The sequence below is a fragment of the Nansenia antarctica genome (assembly GCF_963989245.1).
Source record: "Nansenia antarctica genome assembly, chromosome: 5".
In the NCBI taxonomy this organism is placed as follows: Eukaryota; Metazoa; Chordata; class Actinopteri; order Argentiniformes; family Microstomatidae; genus Nansenia; species Nansenia antarctica.
The window spans coordinates 55,587,735-55,608,395 of NC_137690.1; the positions used below are offsets into that span (position 1 = coordinate 55,587,735).

Below are 20,661 nucleotides of genomic sequence, written 5' to 3' on the forward strand. Positions count from 1 at the left end.
GATGAAACAGATCCTATTTAACCAAGCAGCACCTCCAGGTTGAGCCACAGAAAGTTGTTGTTAAAAGTTATGGTGAATCTAGGGTCTTCAACATTGTCTAATTATTAAGGTTTGGTCACTTTGAGGTTTGATGCTCTTTCATCCCGGCTTGTGTCAGTAGGTCAGCAACATTCGTCTCAAGGTCATCGATGCGGGTTCCCATCTCATCCAGTGTAAATGTTAAGGACAGTCGTAGTGAGATTTAGATTGTGTAAAGCATAGGCACTCAATATCTCTGATGACAATTTCTTTACAGAGAAAGTTGTATGGTATTACATTTTTTTTCATTATGGTCTGGCACAAGGACCTGATTTTTGAGATCCATACTGATTAGTATATCTGTTACGGTACATGTGGGAAAACTAGGGTTATGGTTAGGTGCTACGTCGACTTGGTACATGCTGGCATGTCTAACCCTACCCCTAACCTTAACCCTAGCACCTAACCCTAGTTTTCCCACATGTACCGTAACATGTCCACTGCCCAGCGTTGGTCCAGCATAGTCTAAAACTGACTGCAGAGGCCAACCTCGCAGATAATGCCATAAATCCATTAAGTTTCTCTGACAGCGAATGAGTTTCTTTAAGATTAATAAAGAGATACTAAGGTTTACAATGAGAGGTTAATAACATTGAAAACCCGTTGTTTATATGAAAGACTAGGCTAACATGTTCCATAGGCTATAGGTTGAGGTTTAATTGAAGGATATTTTTAGAGACGATCTGGTCAGACGTGGTTTGGAGTTTACTCTGGAGTTTCTGCATCGTCGTTTCCATCTGCGATAAAAGCAAAACACAACAACATCATCAAATTCATTGGTCATAAAGAGCCGCTAAACGAGGAAAATCAGATCAAATTAAATAGAATAATAAGCCTACCATCTCAGACAATTCTCTTGCAGCCTTTGAGTCGGGTTGTGCCATGGTGGTTCCAGACTGTTTGAGGGAGGATGTGACAATGTGTCTCTCTAGAGCTCGTGACTCCACTCTGTAGTTACTGGCAACAATGTGTCAACTAAATAGAGAGGCGGGTCAAACATTGCTTTGGAGGGATTAAAGGTAGCCGTTCGATCGATTGTCAATGATATTGGTTCGAGAGGGAAGTCGTTGTAATTATAGTCTGAATGTCAATCTAAAGTTTTAGTTGAAGTGTGTGGGACCGATGGTGACGCAATAAGGTTTATGCAGGCTACTTTATTAACTGCATCACATTACTATCGGTGAACAATTATTATAATATACTTTATTAACTGCATCACATTACTATCGGTGAACAATATGATCAGTTAAGTTGTCGGCTGACTCGTCTCCTGTTGTACCCCGAGAATACATTGGATGACTGTAACTTTTTCCACAGTTGGTGGCCAAGCCCATAGGCGTACCTTCTGTGTGTAATATGACGAATCCATCCGTTAACCCTTTTATGTTTTACTGGTGTATTGAGAGAGAACATTATGTTATTTCAGCCACGTCCCAATAGTGTTCAGGAATCCCCATGTTTATGTCGCCTTTTATGTAAGAGATCATCCTCGACCTCGATTATAGTGACAGATGCCAGTCACTGTCACGATTATGTCACTTTTATTGGCGCCCCCTCAATGTGCATAAAGCTTCCAAATCGGCATTATTGCCTGCTCTATCCAGGATACTATATAGGCAGTTTGCACATCCTTATTATTGGTTGCTAGTGTTAAACAAGAGTAGAATATGACTTAGACACTTAGTCTGTAATTGTGATTGATGTCTCAAAATAAGAATCCTTAAATCAAAATAAGAATCTTGTCATTTCTCCTTTTAGGACCGTGCAGCACATGTTTGAGAGGGTGCGACGTTTAGCCTCTGACGTTTGAGGAAGCGCTGCTTGGGCTTTGTGGGGATAGGGAGCTCGGACTCATGTTAGCTCCATTCATAGCAATCCATAGGCGACTCTTATCATATTACATTTGGCAATATCTTTCCTGACGAAATGGACTTGTTAGCACGGGACAATCCAGCGCAAAATTCCCATTTTTAGTGCTGCAACTTCTAGCCACAACGCGCAGAAGTGGCGAGATCGAGAGCCTGGAGTGATTATGCATGCCTGACTTTTGTTGTGGTTGTTAATCAACTTGTTACATTTTTTACCTCCAGTTCCATCGCAATACAGTACAGTAGTTTTAGAAGGGGCACATCATCTCGTCCACTATTCCCTTCGATCGGTTATTGATGCAATAATACAATTAGATTTTGTAAGGAGGATCCATAACATAAGGCAACTTCGTATCATCATCACATACTGCGCGACAGAATCGAAGGCAAGTGCATAACATAGAACTCTGCAGCACATTGGTGCTGTCCATGTTTTAGTGTCGACTGGTAGTTCAGTCTGTACTTTAAAACATGGAAGATGAGGTCTTTGAACAGATTATGTACGTACTTAATCAACTGGTCACGTGGATCGCCGCTGGTGCAATGGTGTTCGGCGGCGTGGTGCCATACATCCCCCAGTACAGGGACATCCGACGGAGCCAGAACGCTGAGGGATTCTCCATCTACGTGTGCCTCGTCCTACTTGTGGCCAATATTTTGCGCATACTCTTTAGGTATGTACCTCCCTAACATATCAAATATCAAACAGGTGCTATGGGAATCCTGGGTATGCTACAGCAGGCCTATTTTAAATGACAATCAGCTACAGTTTAACCTTTTGGTCAATGAACTGGAGATAACAACATTGATCATTCATACCAGTCAAGTTCACTTAGTGGAACCATGCATTGACACAATTCCTTATTCATAAAGATAAGATTAACTGACATAGTTTCAGGACATGTTTCTAGTAGTTATCCAGTAGCCGTACATGCATTGTGTGAGATAATAATAATAACAGTTTTAGAAATGACTTATCCATTTCATTTGACATTTCCTTAGGCTACATTGTGAAGGCTTGAACTCCCAGTAGAGCCTTTTAAATATATTTAAAAACACTGGGATCATTGTTGACCCACAAGCTCCTGTGAGTTTATAGGACGTTCACATTCTTTTAACGTGCCCTTTCTTTCACCCCATATCATTCCCTTTGCCCTGATTTGCTTTTGGCTAGAACAAGACACCTTTTGTCTCTTTGGAACATGACCCATGTTTGTACTCTGTTGTCTTGTGCACCTGTTGTCTCCCTCTCCCCTTCTCTCTCTCTCTCTCTCTCTCCCCCCCCCTCTCTCAGGTTTGGGCGGTATTTTGAGACACCCTTGCTTTGGCAAAGCATCATCATGATCGTGACCATGCTGATCATGCTCAACCTCTGCACCAACGTCCGCGTCGCCACTGAACTCCAAACGAAACGTCGCTCCTTCACAGGTCGGCCGTCCTCTCCCTCTCTTCGAGAACCTTCTTTATGGCTCCACGGTTCATGACTGTGAATTACCCATAAGGCTCGGTTTCTCACGTGGTTGCACAAATATCCTAAACTGTAAAAGGGGCTATTTCTCACCATGTGACATGGCTATATAGTTTACTGCTACTTTCAATTTGCCACCACACGACATACAGGAGGCTGAGAACACTCTTGGTGCAGTTTTAAGGGGTGATTTACCTTGTTTAAGGACACAATGGCAGGAGGTGGCATCTGAGATTTGGATGCCAGCTACACTTGGGTTTCCAACTCACATCTCGCCAGATTCTCCTGTCAGCACTCGGACTAGAAGAAGCTCTGGTGCCTGACTGGTCTCTAGCCTCCAAAATAGTCACGGAAGAGTTCACCTACCCCAGTGTTGTGAGCTGTAGAGAACTCTGTGACTGAGTCATTGTTGGTAGTCAACTCTATCACCGATTCAGAACTATTATCATGGCCTGACACACCATTCAAATGCACACCATCATTCTCTTTGGCTTGACAGTTAGGCTTTTTCCCTTAGAAATGATTACTTTGACATACAGTATTCATAAGATATCACTTCATATTCAGTTCTTCGAAACCTGATCAGTAAAGTATTGTTTTTGAGCTGTCAGTGTGTATCCTTGTGTATGTCATCAGATTACAGTTCTTTCAGTGATTCTTGAAGCACTATCTCTGAAACCATTAACACTAGCCAATACATTTAAAGTGTGACAAACTGAATGCTCTACACTCAATTTGGAATTTTATGACACACTTTTTGCAACAAACTGTTAACACATCTCACTGCTTTACATTCAGTTTGCATTTTAATAACACACTTCTAGCAAAACATTGGTCTCTACATTGCTACACTATTTTGCCAATAGCCTTTCCACATCGCCAACATTTTCTTTTATAGCACAAAGGTTTTTGTTTTCTTCTACTGAGTTTTGTTGTTTGAGAAGTGTTAGAACATTTTGAGGAAAAAAACATTGTATTGATAGTGTGTCATGTTCAGAATACACATCCATACTACCCATTTGGATACCTGTGTGTATGTGTGTTAACTACTTACTGTATATGACAAAACTTTATTGCAAAATGCTATGCCCTGCACACAGAAAAAAAAAAGTGTTTCTAATTTATACTATCAGTGCGTAGTTGGTACTTGTTCTGTGTGTTTATTCAAAGGCTTTGAAGTTTGTGTGTATTGTGTCAACCCTGTACCAGGATGTCCTCCCTGGTGGCTTGGTGTAAGATAGTGTAGTGTAGTTTCAAAGGAAGTGCCTAAGCTAAATTAAACAGGATGTCCTCCCTGGTGACCAGGCTTCATCGCCAATTGCTCAGTGCTGACCTCCTTCTCTTCCACACTGGGGGTCAAGTCTAGTAGAAGAGAAACCATCTTGTTTTCCTCTTTCCTTTTTTCTTTTCTTATTTTGTTCTATCTGTAGCAACAGATAGTAAGGATGAAGAGATCAAAGTCCCTAAGAAGCTCTTTCTGGGTATGTACTGTACTTGCTCTGTCTGGCATCAGTGGTTGATCATCTGTCTTCCTTCACCCTCACCCCCGCCCTTTCTTTAACCGCATGATACAGTGTGTGGCAACCCCATTGCTCATCGCCCAGTCTACTAACTGACTGCCTCACTAACTTACCAACCTCATGCATTAACCTAGCTTGGTCTCCGTCCAACTGCATGTTATCCTGATGTTTTATCCATTTGTGGTTCATGCACTCATAATCATTAAGGTATTTATGCTATTTGAGTTAAACCACATGCATGTTATAGCCAATAGGTTAGGCTAGGTTGAGCTGTTCTTATATACGTTTCACGCATGCGTTCATGTTGCAGTGATTGTGCATGGATAATAGATTGTTGATTGATTCAATTCAGAGTTAATTGTCCATTTTGGGATTCACAATCCAAAAATGGAAATCCATGCATTTGAGGCTTCTGTCTCTTATGTTAGTACGTGTTGGTTATCTGGGACTATGGGGGTTAAGTAGTGGGCCTGCTGTAGTTACTGACATGCTGCAAACCTTGTTGAACTAACTGCATCTATTCTGTAGATCGAAAAGTTGGCCTAATGACAATGTCACCATGTAGCTTTGATTGGAATGCTTTGTTTGGATTTGCCTATTATAGTGGCGATATTGTAAAGAATGATGCATGTTAAAACCTAATGGTCTGTCCTATCCTGTCAATATGGGGATCTTGAAAGTAATTCACACCAGCTTGCTGAAGATACTCTAAACAAACGCTTAGCCAACCTTTCTGTGGAGGTGATGTCTAATGAGATTGCGCTCTTACTAAAACTGCACAGATTCTTCTACCTCTGCCTTCTCCACTTACTTACTCCTCTCTGTGTCAGTGACTAGGTTTGGAGAGTCGGGTTCAAGAGAAAATAATAGATACAGATAACAATAATAGATAACAATGTATTGATGGAGCAGCTGCTATCCCCCCATGTAAGCAGTAGATGGTGCTGAGAAACAACGTTTCTGCCCACTTCTAAGAATGTACTGTGTTGTACATTGGCTGTGGAGACATGATGTCCGATTGAGTTTCCTTTCTCAGAACTAAATTCGCCAGAGACGTTGAATACATCCAAGGTTATGACGGGTAGCTGTTGGTGGAGCGGGGTAGAGCTGTGTCAATAGCCTTGTCACTCGTCTTTCTCGTCCTGGTCGAAAGTGTTAGCTTCAACAGCTAGCTTCAACTTATGTGGTAAAAAGCTGGCACCGATAATACATGCCCATGGTACTTGGCTGTAGATGAAATGACAGAGGGTTTGCTTGGCAATGGTACCCGAGCCAAGCTGTGTTCTCCTTGGCCCCTCCATGGCAATAGCCTGCCCGAGGCTGGAACTGTGCCGTTCTAGTCCTCTGGTACTCCTGCCATCGATCAGTGAGTTCTGCCAAGCCTCATTAGAATTGACAGGGACACCATGTTCTTTAATTGCAGCTTTTTGAGCCATTGATCTCTGACTGAAAATATGAAGACAAGGCATGCTGTGAACTGGTATGGATGGATGGAGGGTGTTCAGGTGGAGGTGGAGAGATGAAGCAGAGCAGGGGTTTTAAGAATCACATGACTTCCAGCAGTGTTTGTATACCAGGAGGCTATGAATGGAATTAGAGGTTCATACAAACTACAACATAGCTAATAACTACTTGTGCATACTGCAAAAAGGATCAATGTTAAACTTTTTAATGAGTGGTAAACTTTTTAATGAGTGGTAAACTTTTTAATGAGTGGTAGTTACGGAATACTCTGGTATCTCTCTCCTGCCTTTGTGTGACTGTTTTCAGATATGTCTGGGTGAAACTGTCTTACCAAACAGTGACACAGCAATTACTACAGTGCAGCATTTACTCTTACACATCATAGACGGTAGGCTAGTGTAAGATAAGATTAGACTGTCTATTAAGTAAATAGTCTGAGGCCAACCAGTGGAACTCGTTTTCACCACAGTAAGTTGTTACTGTCCTTTATTTTCTTACAGTAGTTACTCTAGTTCTCTATTTCTCTAATCCAAGTAGATGCTCTCTGCTTTTCCTGTGATGTACACCAAGCATAATTTTTGCAGCAGGCTCTCACATCCAAAACCTACAGCCTAATTGCTCTGGGAAAATAATCAAAATGCCCAGGTGCATTAAAACAAAAGCTCTCCCATTGTTCCTCTCAAAGGACTGAAGGACTTACCAGAATAAGAAGGTATTTTAGCTATACCAGATGGTGAAGGTGAACAGTGAGGTTAGTCCTATACTAAAGATGTGAACATGTATTTTTTATGTTGTTTTTGTCCTGTAAATGTGGACTGAGAAACTGACAGCCTGTAACTAAAGCAGGTGGGATGTAGTCAGAACCAACAGTGCAAAAATATCAAGCTCCTGGCACAAATCTGCCTACACATGTGCCGTTGCTCAGTGAGGTGGAAACGTGTGTTGTGTTCAGACGCCGTGGGCACCAGGGGGTGCCAGCCTGTTCCCACACACTGCCCCCGTGGCTGTTACAGAACGGAGAGATGAAAGAGGACCACCCTGGGGGTAAATGAGTGGCAGAGAGATGGAGGGCACAGTGGGGTGTGACACGGCAAGGTACAGCGATAAACGCCCCTTAGATGCTCACCCGCCTTCACTGACTACAATAAGTTATTTACCTCTGTCTTCCTCTCATGCTGAGTTCATGAGAAGCATTTCTCTTCTGCTGTTTCTGTGGAGGAGGGTACTCAAGTACTCCATCCCAGTCCACGTTTTCATGTTCCTACCAATAATTCATTTCAGAATGTTGGGAGGAACATTAAGATATGCACTAGACTGGAGTAATCTAGAGATGCCCTGAATGCATTTCTTTGTTTTCTTATTTTTTTTTTTTTAAGTTATTTTATCTGAGTGGGGCAGTCCCACTCATATTTTTCATTTTTATTGACAGTTACAGTAAAGATTTAGACAGGAAGGATGGGTGAGAGAGAGAGGAGGGATGACATGCAGGATATGTCCCCGGCCGGAATCGAACCGGGGACCCTGCGGTTATATGGTCAGCGCTTAACCCGCTACGCCACCTAAGCGCCCCCTTTGTTGTTCTTTTAAAGCAGACATGAGTGATGGATTGGCTTTGTACCAGTAAAAGCAAGAAAAGAAAAAGAAGGCACCGTTTTGTATTACGGTGCAAGCCCTCCTGCAAGCTGAGACCCAGCCATGCAGGTGTGAAGCTGTGACATGTATTGTGTTTCTACCTGGTCCCTGAGCTGTTGACTGAGCTGTGCTCTGGGGCAGGTGGATGTTGTCCACCATTCTCCTCCCCCCTCTCAGGTTCTGGTTTTTTATCAGCGAGGGCCAGACAGACCGCCCCAGCAGCCCCTGTGGCTCCCTGTCGGTCTCACCCCTGTCTAGCTGTCTGGGAGGGATTTACTGGGTCATGTTACGCTGCTCCAGCCATGTAAGGGCCAGTTTCACAGATGAGGCTTAAGCCTAATCCTAGACTAAAAAGCATCTTCAATGGAGATTTTACATTGAAAGTGTGATTTAGTCCAAGACTAGCCTTGTCTGTGAAACCGGCCCTAAATGTTCTCTCACACTGTGTGTGGCAGTGCTTTAGCACTCCTCGCTGTGTCAAACCCTATTGGCTACCTGCGCTCCTTCCTGACACCTGACATGTTAATTTTAGAACACGTGGTGATACATTCTGATTCTTGTGATCTTTCCTCTGGTGCCTCATCATGCGGCTTGTCTGTGTTTGGATGCTGAAGGGTTTAGTTGATTTGACACAGACACGCTTCTCAAGCAAAGCTTCTGAATGACCTTCAACACCATATCAACGGGCTATGGTGACAAGACAATCCCCTGTGTTGTGACAGGCATTGTTGTCACGATAGAAATCACACATGCACACAATCACACACAAGCATATACATGAATACACACCTGTCTGCTATTTGTGCCAGTCAGAAATGTCAACTAAATGTCAGAACCATTTTCCATCAATATTTGAATGAAACAATATTACATATAATCCAATTACATATAATCCTTTCTGTTCTTCCACTTTTGAATCTGATCAGTCATGAATCACAAGTACGGTGATGTGTGGTGTGGTGTCCTGTTGCATGAAGCCTATAGGAAACACCCTGGTTATCATGCATAAGCTCTAAGAGTTTCTGTAAAGGGCCCTATTATCCATCTGGTTAAGTACAGTTCATGTGCCTCAAGTTGCAGTGTTTCGGTAATCCCCTTGAAAACCCTTGTCACATAATCGCTTCTGCATAGGCACCCTCAGGCATACAGTGCCTTCAGAAAGTATTCTGACCCCTTCACTTTTTCCACATTTTGTTGTACTATAGACTCAGATTTTAAATGGATTAAATGAAAAATCGATCAATCACACACACACACACACACAATACACACAATACTCCCAGAATGACAAAGCGAAGACATGAGGTATTTCTGTATTTCTAAAAGGAAATGTTTAAACATTTATTTTCGCTTTGTCATACTGGGGTATTGTGTGTGGATTGATGACAAATGCATAATAAATAATTGAATCTATTTTAAATTGAGTCTAACACAACAGAATGTGGAAAAAGTGAAGGGGTCTGAATACTTTCAGAAGGCACTGTATTTCAATGGGTCTGTTAGATAAGGCAAATCTAATTTAAACATTAGGCCCTACAACGTCGGGGACTTGTATAAATCCTATTTAAGATTCTGGGTCGCAGCGTCGTCTTCTCTCAGCGATGATTGCATTTCCTCTATTTATTATTTTCTTCCCCATAATATCATTAAGAATGGGGTCAGGCACAAACCGTTGTGTCTCTCTCTCTCCTTCTCAATAAAATATGTTTTATGTAGGAAGCAGAATGCATCTGTAAGGAGAATAGGATTGGACAGTGTTATTGCCTCCAATTTCATATCTCCAATACCCTCAATAGGGATGCATTCATATACCATTCACATTAGCCCACAGGCGGTTTAGATCCTTACACGATTTAAAGAGGATATGTAGAGACCAGGGTTTCCGTTAGAAAAATTTGGTGCCGGTCAACGTGTCCGGGAAGATTTCAATTTGTCGGACAAACGGGAAAAATTCCGGTCATCATATTAGAATATAATATAGGGGTTTGTCGCGGTGATTAGCTGTTGTGTAGCCTATATAGGCCATTTAATGTCCATTTCTCATCCGATACGATTAGATCGCGAACTATATAATAATATAGGCTTTCATGATTCGCATGCGCTATGGCATAATATGTCCAGGGCTGCACGCGCGCCACACTGGGCAGCCTAGTCACCTTTGCTACTTTGAATTACGACTGTAGGCTACTTTAAGATGTTTATTTCAATTGCATTAATGGGATTTGAGTATGTAATTGGTAATTTTAAGTATGCCTAGTTTAGCTTTTGATGGCTATTTGAACGGACTGCATCGATCGATCAATGAACGGACATTACGTTAACTGAAGTGTGTTAAATAGTTTCACGACAGTAATGTAAGTTTATTATATTCTCTTTCCAGTTTTACCCTTTTTATCAATAAAACAACGTAATTTCTATAACCACGTCTCGCTGATTGGGAAGGCATTAAGTCTAGCTGCCTGTCAAATCATACTTTCTCGGACTCGGGAGTATGAGAATGGGGAGGATGTATCGGGGGGATACACACCCGTGGACTATTTCACCTTAGTGGCACAAATTAAACTCTAACACTATAGATAGACTAAAATGATGGACACCGACTGAATAACTGAGTGGGGGAAGACAGGTCTCAAATGTGAAACAATTATAACATTTAATACAAAAAGATAAAACATACACAAATATATAACATTGATATCCCTAAACTCAAATGTAGTGTGGTATTGTCAACCTAATCTAATCAATCCTAATCTAATGGTACCAGTAGCCCAGGTTGTCGATAGTAGCGCACTACTCCCGTAGTACTTCTCCCGACTCAGGGCTGGAACGGGCACGGCAGGCTCAATCAATGAACGGGGTTGAGATGGCCGCTAGCGTCCTTTACTAGCCGCATCTCACGGCCCTCGGTGGTCATTCACTGTGCTCTAGCACATCCAAAACACGCAGAACAATAACCTTGACTCCGGTCACTGCAGTGGTTTTATTTAGACTAGATCAAACTAAATTACGGTAACTGACTAAACTACGGTACTCGCGCCGTTGAGAGACAGGGTTGCCAGATGGGGCGGGTTACCGCCGAATGGGCTACTGTGTTTAGCGGTTATTTTCACCGGACAATATGACCGAAGAGGTTTAAATATGTCGGACTTCAACAGATTTTATCGGACAAAGACCGGTAATTACCGGTTAACGGAAACCCTGGTAGAGACTGTAGATTCTATTTCCAGGTTGAATTGTTATTGTATCAGTATGGATTCAATTAGATTGTTGTTTTGTAGTTAAGCCTTTTTTTTCTAGGCAGAAACTCGGTTTACACCATGGCCATACATTTGGGTTCTCATAGAGGCACAAATGGTTGTAAATCATTAATCAGTTTCCCAAAGTCCTATCCAGCCCCGTGCTACTATAGTATATTCACAGCACTCTATTCAGAAGGGCAGAGGAGTCGGCATGGCGCCATGATCTGTGTCTCACCCTCCCTCAGGCCTGTAATACTTCTCCCACAGCAGAGAGGAGCATGATCCCAGACAAATCAGACTCCCAAAGTATCCTGCCAATATCCATAACCTCCTCAGTTGTGGATGATGATGATGTTTTTGTTGTTGCTGCTGCTGTGTGATCCAATGGGATTTGGAAAGACACCGGGCTTATAGTACAGTAGTTTTTCTATATGAACGAACAGGTACTGTAAGAATGTGTGTGTAAAGTCTGCATGCACAAGTAAGTGCATTTTCACGCAACGCTTATGTTATGAACTCAACATAACGTAAACATAGAGGAAAAATCTGCATGAAAGGACTGTTCTTTAACTATGTCTCTTACTGTGTGTGCCTTTTGTTCTCTCTGCGTGTCTGTCAGACTTTGACTGGAGCCATTTCTGGTCGTGGAGTCGTTTCGTGGACTACCTCCAGTGCGTGCTGGCCTTCACCCTGCTGGCAGCCTACGTCACCTACCTCCTCCTGGACTCCTCCCTGTTTGTGGAATCTCTGGGCTTCCTGGCTGTCTTCACCGAGGCCATGCTGGGCACGCCACAGCTCTACTGCAACTACCAGAACAAGTCAACTGAGGGCATGAGGTATGGGCTCACGACACACAAAATAACCTCACTCTACTTTCTTGACTTACTCTAGTCTCACTAAGTCAGACTCAGATGAGATCACCTTCACTCTCACGTGTTTTACTGTCACACACTAGAGCAGTGGGTAACACACTCAGCTATACAGATTGACCTTAGATGAATCAACATAATGTTTAGTTGACAACTAATTTTTTGAAAGAATTGAATCAGATTTCTATACATCAGACCAAGAAGCTACAGCAATTGACATGTACTGTAGCCAAGTAAGCAAGTGTTGTACCAAGGGAGCTCTGGCTAAGCAATTAGCACCTTTTTTTCTTAATCGATGGGAATAGCAAATTGTGCCATTGATTTGGAGGCCACCATTTCATTATTACCTTGTAAAGTACCCCATTACCCATTGTGTAGGCACCACATTGGGTGTCTGTTTGAAAGATGTTTCGAAAATCTCTCACCACCTAAATTGCATGGTTGAAAAATAAGGCAAAAAACACACACAAAATTATCCCAAAAACTGCAACGAAATGTAAAAACAACCCTACACACAATACACTGGCCTCACAACACACAAAACAACCTCACTCTACTTTCTTTACTTACTCTAGTCTGTCAGACTCAGATGAGATTCTGGGATCTGCGATTACCCTCACTCTCACGTATCTTCTCTTCTTTTCATGTTCCATCTTCCAACATTCTGGCTTCTGAGCTTTGAGTGTTTTAAATTATTTGAGTTTTGTGTGCGTCAGGAAGCAGCTCCTTTCACCAGTGCCTCTCCTGTATGAAAAACATTGTGTTTCATTCACACTCATTCCTGCCTTTGTTTTTTAGTTGTTGTTCCATTCCATTCGGGGCCCAGGAACTTGGAGTAGAATAGTTTTATCATTTGAATTAATTACATGGTTTTAAACAATTCATTTTCTTTTTGCTTTTACTTACTGGCTTTTGCTGAAAAACAACAGCGCTCAAAAATTCAGTCTGTAGTACTCCGCACCTGACTTTAGGGAGGCCCATTGATGTTGGCGCAGTAAATCAATAATGAATGGGCTGTACTGTTTATTTTTGAATTGGATGAACAATGAGGTTAATTTGTTTTAAGAACGTTTCGCTCCAACAAAATGCAAACACAAAGTATAATCATTTCATTAGAGTGAGGAAAGGTGAGCTCCTAGACCACTCGCTGTGCCACATTGGTCTAGCTATCGCAAGGCTGTCATTTGGCATGATTAACAAAGGCATAATTCAATAGATGTAAGAGTTAACTTTGTGCATTAAACCTCAGTTGATGTTGTTACGGTGACGATGATTCTGTTAATTGTCAATGTAGGAGTACCAGTGCCATTACCGTCATTTGATTTTAGATGCAGTTGTTTAGTGTGGGCCAAGGGCTCTCATAGGGCTTTCACACCGCCAAGGAACCGTGCCGGTTCGCATTCCCGAACCTAGTCTAGAACCGGCAGGCGCGTTCAAATCGAAAATAAATTGGTTCAGAGCCTGGAAAGTTGGTTTACAGTAAGAGAACGTGTTTAGAAAGAGTATTTTTTATTTATTTATAGAAAAGTGTTTATGTCAGATACTGTATTGGAAGATATTATCTTGTTGTGACATTTTTGTTTATCACGCCCCTTCGTCACCCAACATTGATGGCGCTGATGGTTCGTGCTGGTTCGCCAGACAGCATCAACGTTCGGAGGTTCCGGAACGGGAACGGGAACGGTTCCATGGCGGTGTGAAAGCCCCATCATTGTCAGACAGTAGTGTCTAATGACCACAGATCATGGAATGAACACACACACACATGCTGTCAGTTGTTAAAACTAATGTACTGTAGATGTAGTGCAAGAGGACACATTTTTTTGCCAGAGCTGGACTTTTTCTTTCCCCAATTAAACCATGAAGAGACTGATCAGCAGCTGCTCTGTGTAGAGAAGCCTTCCCTCTCCCACCAAACATCCATCATTGATGTAGCCATGTTGTGTCAGTGCTGCGGTACTGACCTGCTGGATCACATCTGCTGCAGGGGAGGTTGGTGCCTGCCTCTGACAGGTCATTTAAACAGGAAGTGATAAAGAGCAGGATGCCATGCTATTACACTGACATGCTTATTAACCATTTCTGGGACCGACTTGTCAAGAGCCTCATTAGTGCTATCTTGTTGAAAAGCTATTTGTTATGCTAGCATGGTGATGTGTTATGGTGTTTCTTTGTCAGTCAATATGGTAATGAGGTACTTAATCATTCTATTTTGGATGATGCATTGTTTCGCCTATTTTAGCGTTGATTTGTGACAACTCGGATATGTCTTTTTTTAAAGGTGTGTCTGTGTGTGTCTGTGTGTGTGTGTGTGTGTGTGTGTGTCTGTGTGTGTGTGTGTGTGTGTGTGTGTGTGTGTGTGTGTGTGTGTCTGTGTGAGCTGAGTTGTCACCAAATCTCTAAAGCAACAGTTGAACAGACAAGCTAAGTGCTTTCCATCGCAAGCTTCCCCATGGATTTGTCTTCAGCTGCTTTTAGAAAACCATTAGTTTTGTGTTTTGTTTGTCTTAATGGAAACACATCTTAACATGTCAGTTACTTTACATGCATATAGCATGAGATAAAATAACTTTACATGCATATATAGCATGAGATAAATATAAATTAGGGCAATACTGATTGTTGAAATGTCCTCCAGCGTGTGTGTGTGTGTGTGTGTGTGTGTGTGTGTGTGTGCGCGCGTGTGTGTGTGTGTGTGCGCGTGTGACGTGTGTGACGTGTGTGACGTGTACGAGAGAGAGAAGGGGTGTGTGTGTGTGTGTTTCTGTCCCCAGAACAAACAGACTGTAAAGAACAGCTCTGGAGTGTGTGGCTGTCAGCAGTGCCTCTGTTGTTGCTTCTCTGGCTTCTCTCTCTCTCTCTCTCTCTCCCTCTCCTTCTCTCTCTCTCTCTCTCTCTCTCTCTCTCTCTCTCTCTCTCTCTCTCTCTCCCCCTCTCCCCCTCTGGCCTGTTCTGCTTTGCTGGGTGGCTGTGTGCTCCTTGCAGGGGACAGATAACAGGACTTCTCTTCCGTCTCTCAAACCCAGCTGGGCAGATCACACACTGGGTCCTTCACTGCTGATGGCTGTCTGAGCTAGCCCTGGGACCACCAAGCTTCTGCCATCCTGCCAGCATGTGCCACTCAGTCTGTACCAGTGCAATAGCAGCAACCAAGCCCAGCTAGACCATTTTCCTTAACATTAGATCATTGTTAGGGTGTGGTCCCCTCCAGCTCCCTTCAGCCCTCTGTGCTTTACTACCTGTCCGGCTAGTTTACTGCAAGCTGTTGCTAGGTTACTTAACCTCACCGCTGTGTCCAGGGTTTGTTTTATAAGGGCGTGAGGGATCTTTTTGATTAGCTAAGGGCTTCTTGTGGGAGATGCTTGTTTGGCTAGACCACAAGGGGCTTGTACCAAGACCAATCAATGACTTGATTTGAATTGTAAGCTTATTTGTAGTTGCAAGCTGAGGATTCAATTCCTCTCCTTTCCACTGTTACTCAAAAACACACGTCATGAGAATGGTTAGGAATTTTGATTCCCTAGGTCAACTTGAAGGGTATCATTATGATAATATATTATCATTGAGACTGGGCTCTCCACTCGTGTGTGTGTGTGTGTGCGTGCGTGCGTGTGAGTGTGTGTGTTTGTTTGTGTGTGTGTGCGTGCATGCGTGCCGGCCAGCCACTCTCTGCTCTCAACCTCGCTGCACGACAGACCAGGAGGTGTTCTGGCAAGATGCCATCTTGAAACTCCACAGACCAGCTGTGTGTGTGTGTGTGTGTGTGTGTGTGTGTGTGTGTGTGTGTGTGTGTAGCAGTAGGGCAGAGCGGAATCATAATACTATGAGAGAGGAAGAAAGGGAGAGAAACAGAGAGAGAGACACAGACAGACAGACAGACAGAGAGAGAGATGAGATGAGATGCCTTGTTCCTGTGTATCTCTGGGGTTGGTTGTCGTTAGACGTCATTTAGCCACTGCTAATTTACCCACAGGGCCACATTAACTTCACTGCCACTGGGTGTAACATAACACCCATATAGTGGCCATAGGCTACTCCGTCACGTTATCGGTGCTTAGAGGGATGTCTCTCTCTCTCTCTTTCTCTTTCTCTCTCTCCCTCTCTCTCTTTCTCTCTCTTTCTCTCTCTCTGATGACTCATGCTCTCTCTATCCCCATCAGTGGACAGACAGAGGGGGGAGGATGGGTGTAACTAGCCCTGCATGGGGCTGTCTGATTCAGGTAGGGGGTGGTGTGGTTGTTGGGCTGTTTGTGTGGCCTGGTTACTGATACTGTTGTTTGTATCAGCAAATGGGGGTGGTGGGGGTGGTGGGGCAGGGGGTTGGGTTGAGTTGGGTGTGTGACCAGTCTCCCCCTGCGACGAAGCTAATGAAACATAGACATTCCAGGCACGCACACCTCTAACTGTGCCCTTATAGGGCTTGAACACAGCGGCCCCACAGCGGGCCTGAGGGCCGGCCCAGGGCCTTATTTAGCCTGCTGTCTGCCTCTCCTGCTACACACAGGCATGTGCCGTCTGGGAGATGCTCTCTCTATCCCCATCAGTAGACAGACAGGAGGGGAGGATAGGTGTCACTATTCCTGTGGCCTGCATGGGGGCTGTCCGATTCAGGTAGGGGTTGGTGTGGTTGTTGCGTTGTTTACGTGGCCTGGTTAATAAAAGGGGGGGGGGGGGGGGGGGTGAAGCGGCAGTGGCGATGGTGGTTTGGGAGATGTGCCCCGCCTATAGACGATCAGCCGTTTGCATCTCTGGATCTGGACTGATACGGCTGCCCAGGTTCACTGTGAGGTGGGGACGTTTCATCACCCGGCTGTCCACAACTCCCAAGCCCCGATCGACCACTTTTGCTTCACCCCCTTTTATTATTTTTGATTTTGCTTTCTGTCTTAGACGGTAGAAAACCCGAATGTGGAGATTGGATTGGTTCCCTCCTGAGTTGTCTGAAGCAGGAACAGACTGCCCACCCAGTTCTCTGAAGACCAGCTGATTATAGTACCTTGTGAGATGCAGACGAGTACTTCAGCAGACGAGTACTTCAGCAGACTCGCCCGTCCGTGACCCCTCACTTCATTTGGCAGGACACGTCCAGAACAGGCAGCCAGGCTCCTACCGCGACCCCCCCGGAGTTCTCTCTCTAATAAGAGAGCCTGCAGCGGAATTGATCAGACCTCATTTCCTCCTCGTCCTCCTCCTCAAGTCATTACACAAGCTGCCTCCACCGGTCAGACAAAGTCTGCTGCTGAAGGAAGAGAGATGTTCCTCTTTTCCCAGGGCTCATACACTTCTTACACAGGAGAGGGGAGGAGAGAAAGAGAGAGGGGGAGAGAGGGAGAGAGCTGAGAGAGCTGAGAGAGCTGAGAGAGGGAGAGAGGGAGAGAGCTGAGAGAATGCATAGGAGGGTTATTGTAAATGCGGCTAACAAATGAAAGGGCTAAGGTGAGGGCGGAGGCGTGAATAATGCAGAGGGAGATTTGACTGGCCTCGACCCCTTCTCCCCCCCCACCCCCCCTTCCTCCAGTGGATGCCAGCAGCCTGCCAGACTGAGGCTATGTTTGGGGTCAGGGGTCAACCTGTATCCTGCAATCAGCCTGGCCAGCAGGCCTGAACACTCTAGTCTAGGGACTAAATTGCCTGAAATTTCTCCCTTTTTATAGCTGCTAAGTGGGCTCCTTCTGGAGAATGGAGTCTACCCGATCTCAGAGGCTTTTTTCCCTTCAGCCTAATTACAGATTGATGTGCAGTTCCACTCATATTAGACTTTTTTATAGATAGACACAGTAGAGATTTTTGACAGGAAGGATGGGTGAGAGAGAGAGAGAGAGAAGGGATGAGATGCAGGATATGTCCGCGGTCGGAATCGAACCGGGAACCCTACGGTTACATGCTTAACCCGCTACGCCACCTAAGCGCCCCTGGATAGTTTTTTGCACCAGGCTCTTACAGTACATCCAGCTACAGTGTCTAGATGCACATACTGTGCCCACAAGTATCACCTCAGCCTCAATCTGGCTTGTTGTGGTAGGATCAGCTTCACCATTACTGGAACCATGAAATGACAGAGGATGTGTAGGACGATGTTATATGTTACATATATTCACAGATATTCGATTCAATCCATCTTGGATTTATGTAGGCCTATTCATGTATTACTGCATACCATGATGCAATGGCCTATTTGCTGAGAGCAAACAACCCACCGGAAGAAATGTCTAGAGAAATGTCACGTTTGAATAATTGATTTTCATTAATATAATTTATTTTAACACACACACACACACACACACACACACACACACACACACACACACACACACTCATATGAAACAGACCTTTCTCTGACTCCAATTAGCCTGTGTTTTACCCCACTCTTTCCTCACCCACTAACCCTCTAAATTCATGCATTTCAATTCAGATTAGCCAATAATGAGGTGAAAACGCCAGCACGGTTTATCAACACGAGTCAGTTCGTATTAAGAACATTGTGTGTGTGTGTGTGTGTGTGTGTGTGTGTGTGTGTGTGCGTGTGTGCGTGCATGCGTATGTGCATGCGTATGCGTACATTCTGCAAAGTGAAACGGAGCAGAGACTCCACAGCATTTGCATAGCATGAGCCCTTAGTGTCGGCATACAGTAGCCATAATAAGCCAAGCTAGACTTTCCCACCCATGTCTGAGAGCTGAGGCGTGTATTTGAAGTGGTGTGTTTGTAGAGCTGCTCCGGGGCCTCTTACAGCGGTAGCCCATACTTCCCCAGCCTCTCGTTCATATTGCTGCTGAGTGCCACCAAGAGGACACATCTTACCCTTAAATCCCATGAAATTGCTTCTAGAACAATGTCTGTTTATTTTCCTGTGTGTGTGTGTGTGTGTGTGTGTGTGTGTGTACACTGCAGCAACATAACTTGAATAAACCTGGCAGTTTATAAACCCTAGAAGAGTTGAGTGGGCATTTTAACCTGAAGGGAATTCTATTACTCTGTCTGTCTGAGGTTTGAAATAATGCAATCTAACTTGAATATAATGCAATCTAACTTGAAATTAAATGTTCTCTGTCAAGGTGAAGATGGTGTTCACAGTATGCGTGTCCCTCGCTCTCTCCCTCTCTCTCTCCCTCCCTCCCTCCCTCTATCCCTCTCTCCCTCCCTCCCTCCCTCCCCCTCCCCCTCCAGCATAAAGATGGTGCTGATGTGGACCAGTGGGGACACCTTTAAGACAGGTTACTTCCTGCTGACCGAGGCGCCTGTGCAGTTCTGGACGTGTGGCCTGCTGCAAGTGGGCGTGGACTTTGCCATCCTGTTCCAGGTGTACTACTACAGCCGCTACCCCCAGAAGCCTGTGTCCCACACCGTGTCTCACACCACCAGTGCCAAGGCACTCTGAGGGGCTCCCCAACAGAGAGGACACACACACACACACACACACACTCTCACTCTCACTCTCACTCTCACTCTCACTCTCATACACACCAATCAGGCATGAGCTCAGAGGCTCTGCAACAGGGAGGACAATAGAAGAGGAGGACACACAAACTCTCTCTCTCTCTCTCTCTCTCTCTCTCTCTCTCTCTCTCCAATCAGGCATGAGCTCACCCACTTGCAAGTTTCAGAGTGTGACATTGCCTTAAGAACTCTGCCTAAGGACAATTGTTACATTTCACTTCAGACAGAGAGGACCTCAGTTTAGTTTATTATTCTGTATGTGCTTACATATGTTGATGTGCAGATTGGTATAGAAATATATATTCCTGTATATATGAATATACCTTTACATGTACAGAGAATTGTATGCACTTACATCTATATACAGGTGCATCTCAAAAAATTTGAATATCATGGAAAAGTTCATTATTTTCCATAATTTAATTCAAAAAGAAGCTTTCATAATTCTAGATTCATTACACATCAAGTGAAATATTTCAAGCCTTTTTTGTTTTAATGTTGATGATGACGGCATACAGCTGTGCTCTTCATGCTGGACAATCGGGAGGACATCTTTAAGATACCTGGGTCCCTACACAAGCTGGTCAGTGATAAACTTACCGGTGTGGCGCACGGGAAGCAACCAGATGTCACCGGATCAACCTTCTGTGAGCAGGTCTCGACCAACACTTATGTGGACGACACTAAATCTACCACAAACAATGCGCTGCGGATATTGCTGAAGAATATCAACGAAGACCCAAAGCGCTCGACCAAAGAGAAGAAACGCCTACTGGAACAATTTTACCAAGGTCACCCTGAAGTATTCATTCAGTATTTTGGTGGCTCTGTGGCTGCTGTCAGAGTACTAGATGGTAAATAACCGGTGTTTGTCTTAAATGTATGTATAGATTTTCCTGTCCCTTTGCTGCAGTAGGGGTAGTGGTGGTCTAGTGGATAGTGAGTTGGACTTGTGATCGGAAGGTTGTGAGTTCAAATCCCGCCTGAAACCACACCACTACTAGTGTGCCCTTGAGTTTTACTTAGCCCAGCGCATTGTTTGTGGTAGATTTAGTGTCGTCCACATTAGCCCTCAGTTACTCCAGG

General features: G+C 44.1%; 2 protein-coding genes across 2 annotated transcripts; one reads left to right on the top strand and one right to left on the bottom strand.

Annotated features, from left to right (window-relative positions):
* Positions 1 to 34: 34 nt before the first annotated feature.
* Positions 35 to 2,568, bottom strand: hsbp1l1 (heat shock factor binding protein 1 like 1). The gene is made up of 4 exons (XM_080532147.1): positions 2,455 to 2,568; positions 918 to 1,053; positions 749 to 815; positions 35 to 210 (listed from the first exon to the last, which is right to left on the bottom strand). Exons 2-4 carry the CDS (start codon positions 960 to 962, stop codon positions 116 to 118), a joined length of 207 nt encoding a protein of 68 aa, XP_080388273.1. The 5' UTR covers positions 963 to 1,053; positions 2,455 to 2,568; the 3' UTR covers positions 35 to 115.
* slc66a2 (solute carrier family 66 member 2) lies at positions 2,418 to 19,674 on the top strand (the record flags this gene model as incomplete). The annotated part of the gene is made up of 5 exons (XM_080532146.1): positions 2,418 to 2,620; positions 3,241 to 3,374; positions 4,845 to 4,895; positions 11,889 to 12,105; positions 19,306 to 19,674. The coding sequence occupies 5 exons, from the start codon at positions 2,418 to 2,420 to the stop codon at positions 19,514 to 19,516; spliced, it is 816 nt and encodes a 271-aa protein (XP_080388272.1). The 3' UTR covers positions 19,517 to 19,674.
* Between the last annotated feature and the right edge of the window lie 987 nt (positions 19,675 to 20,661).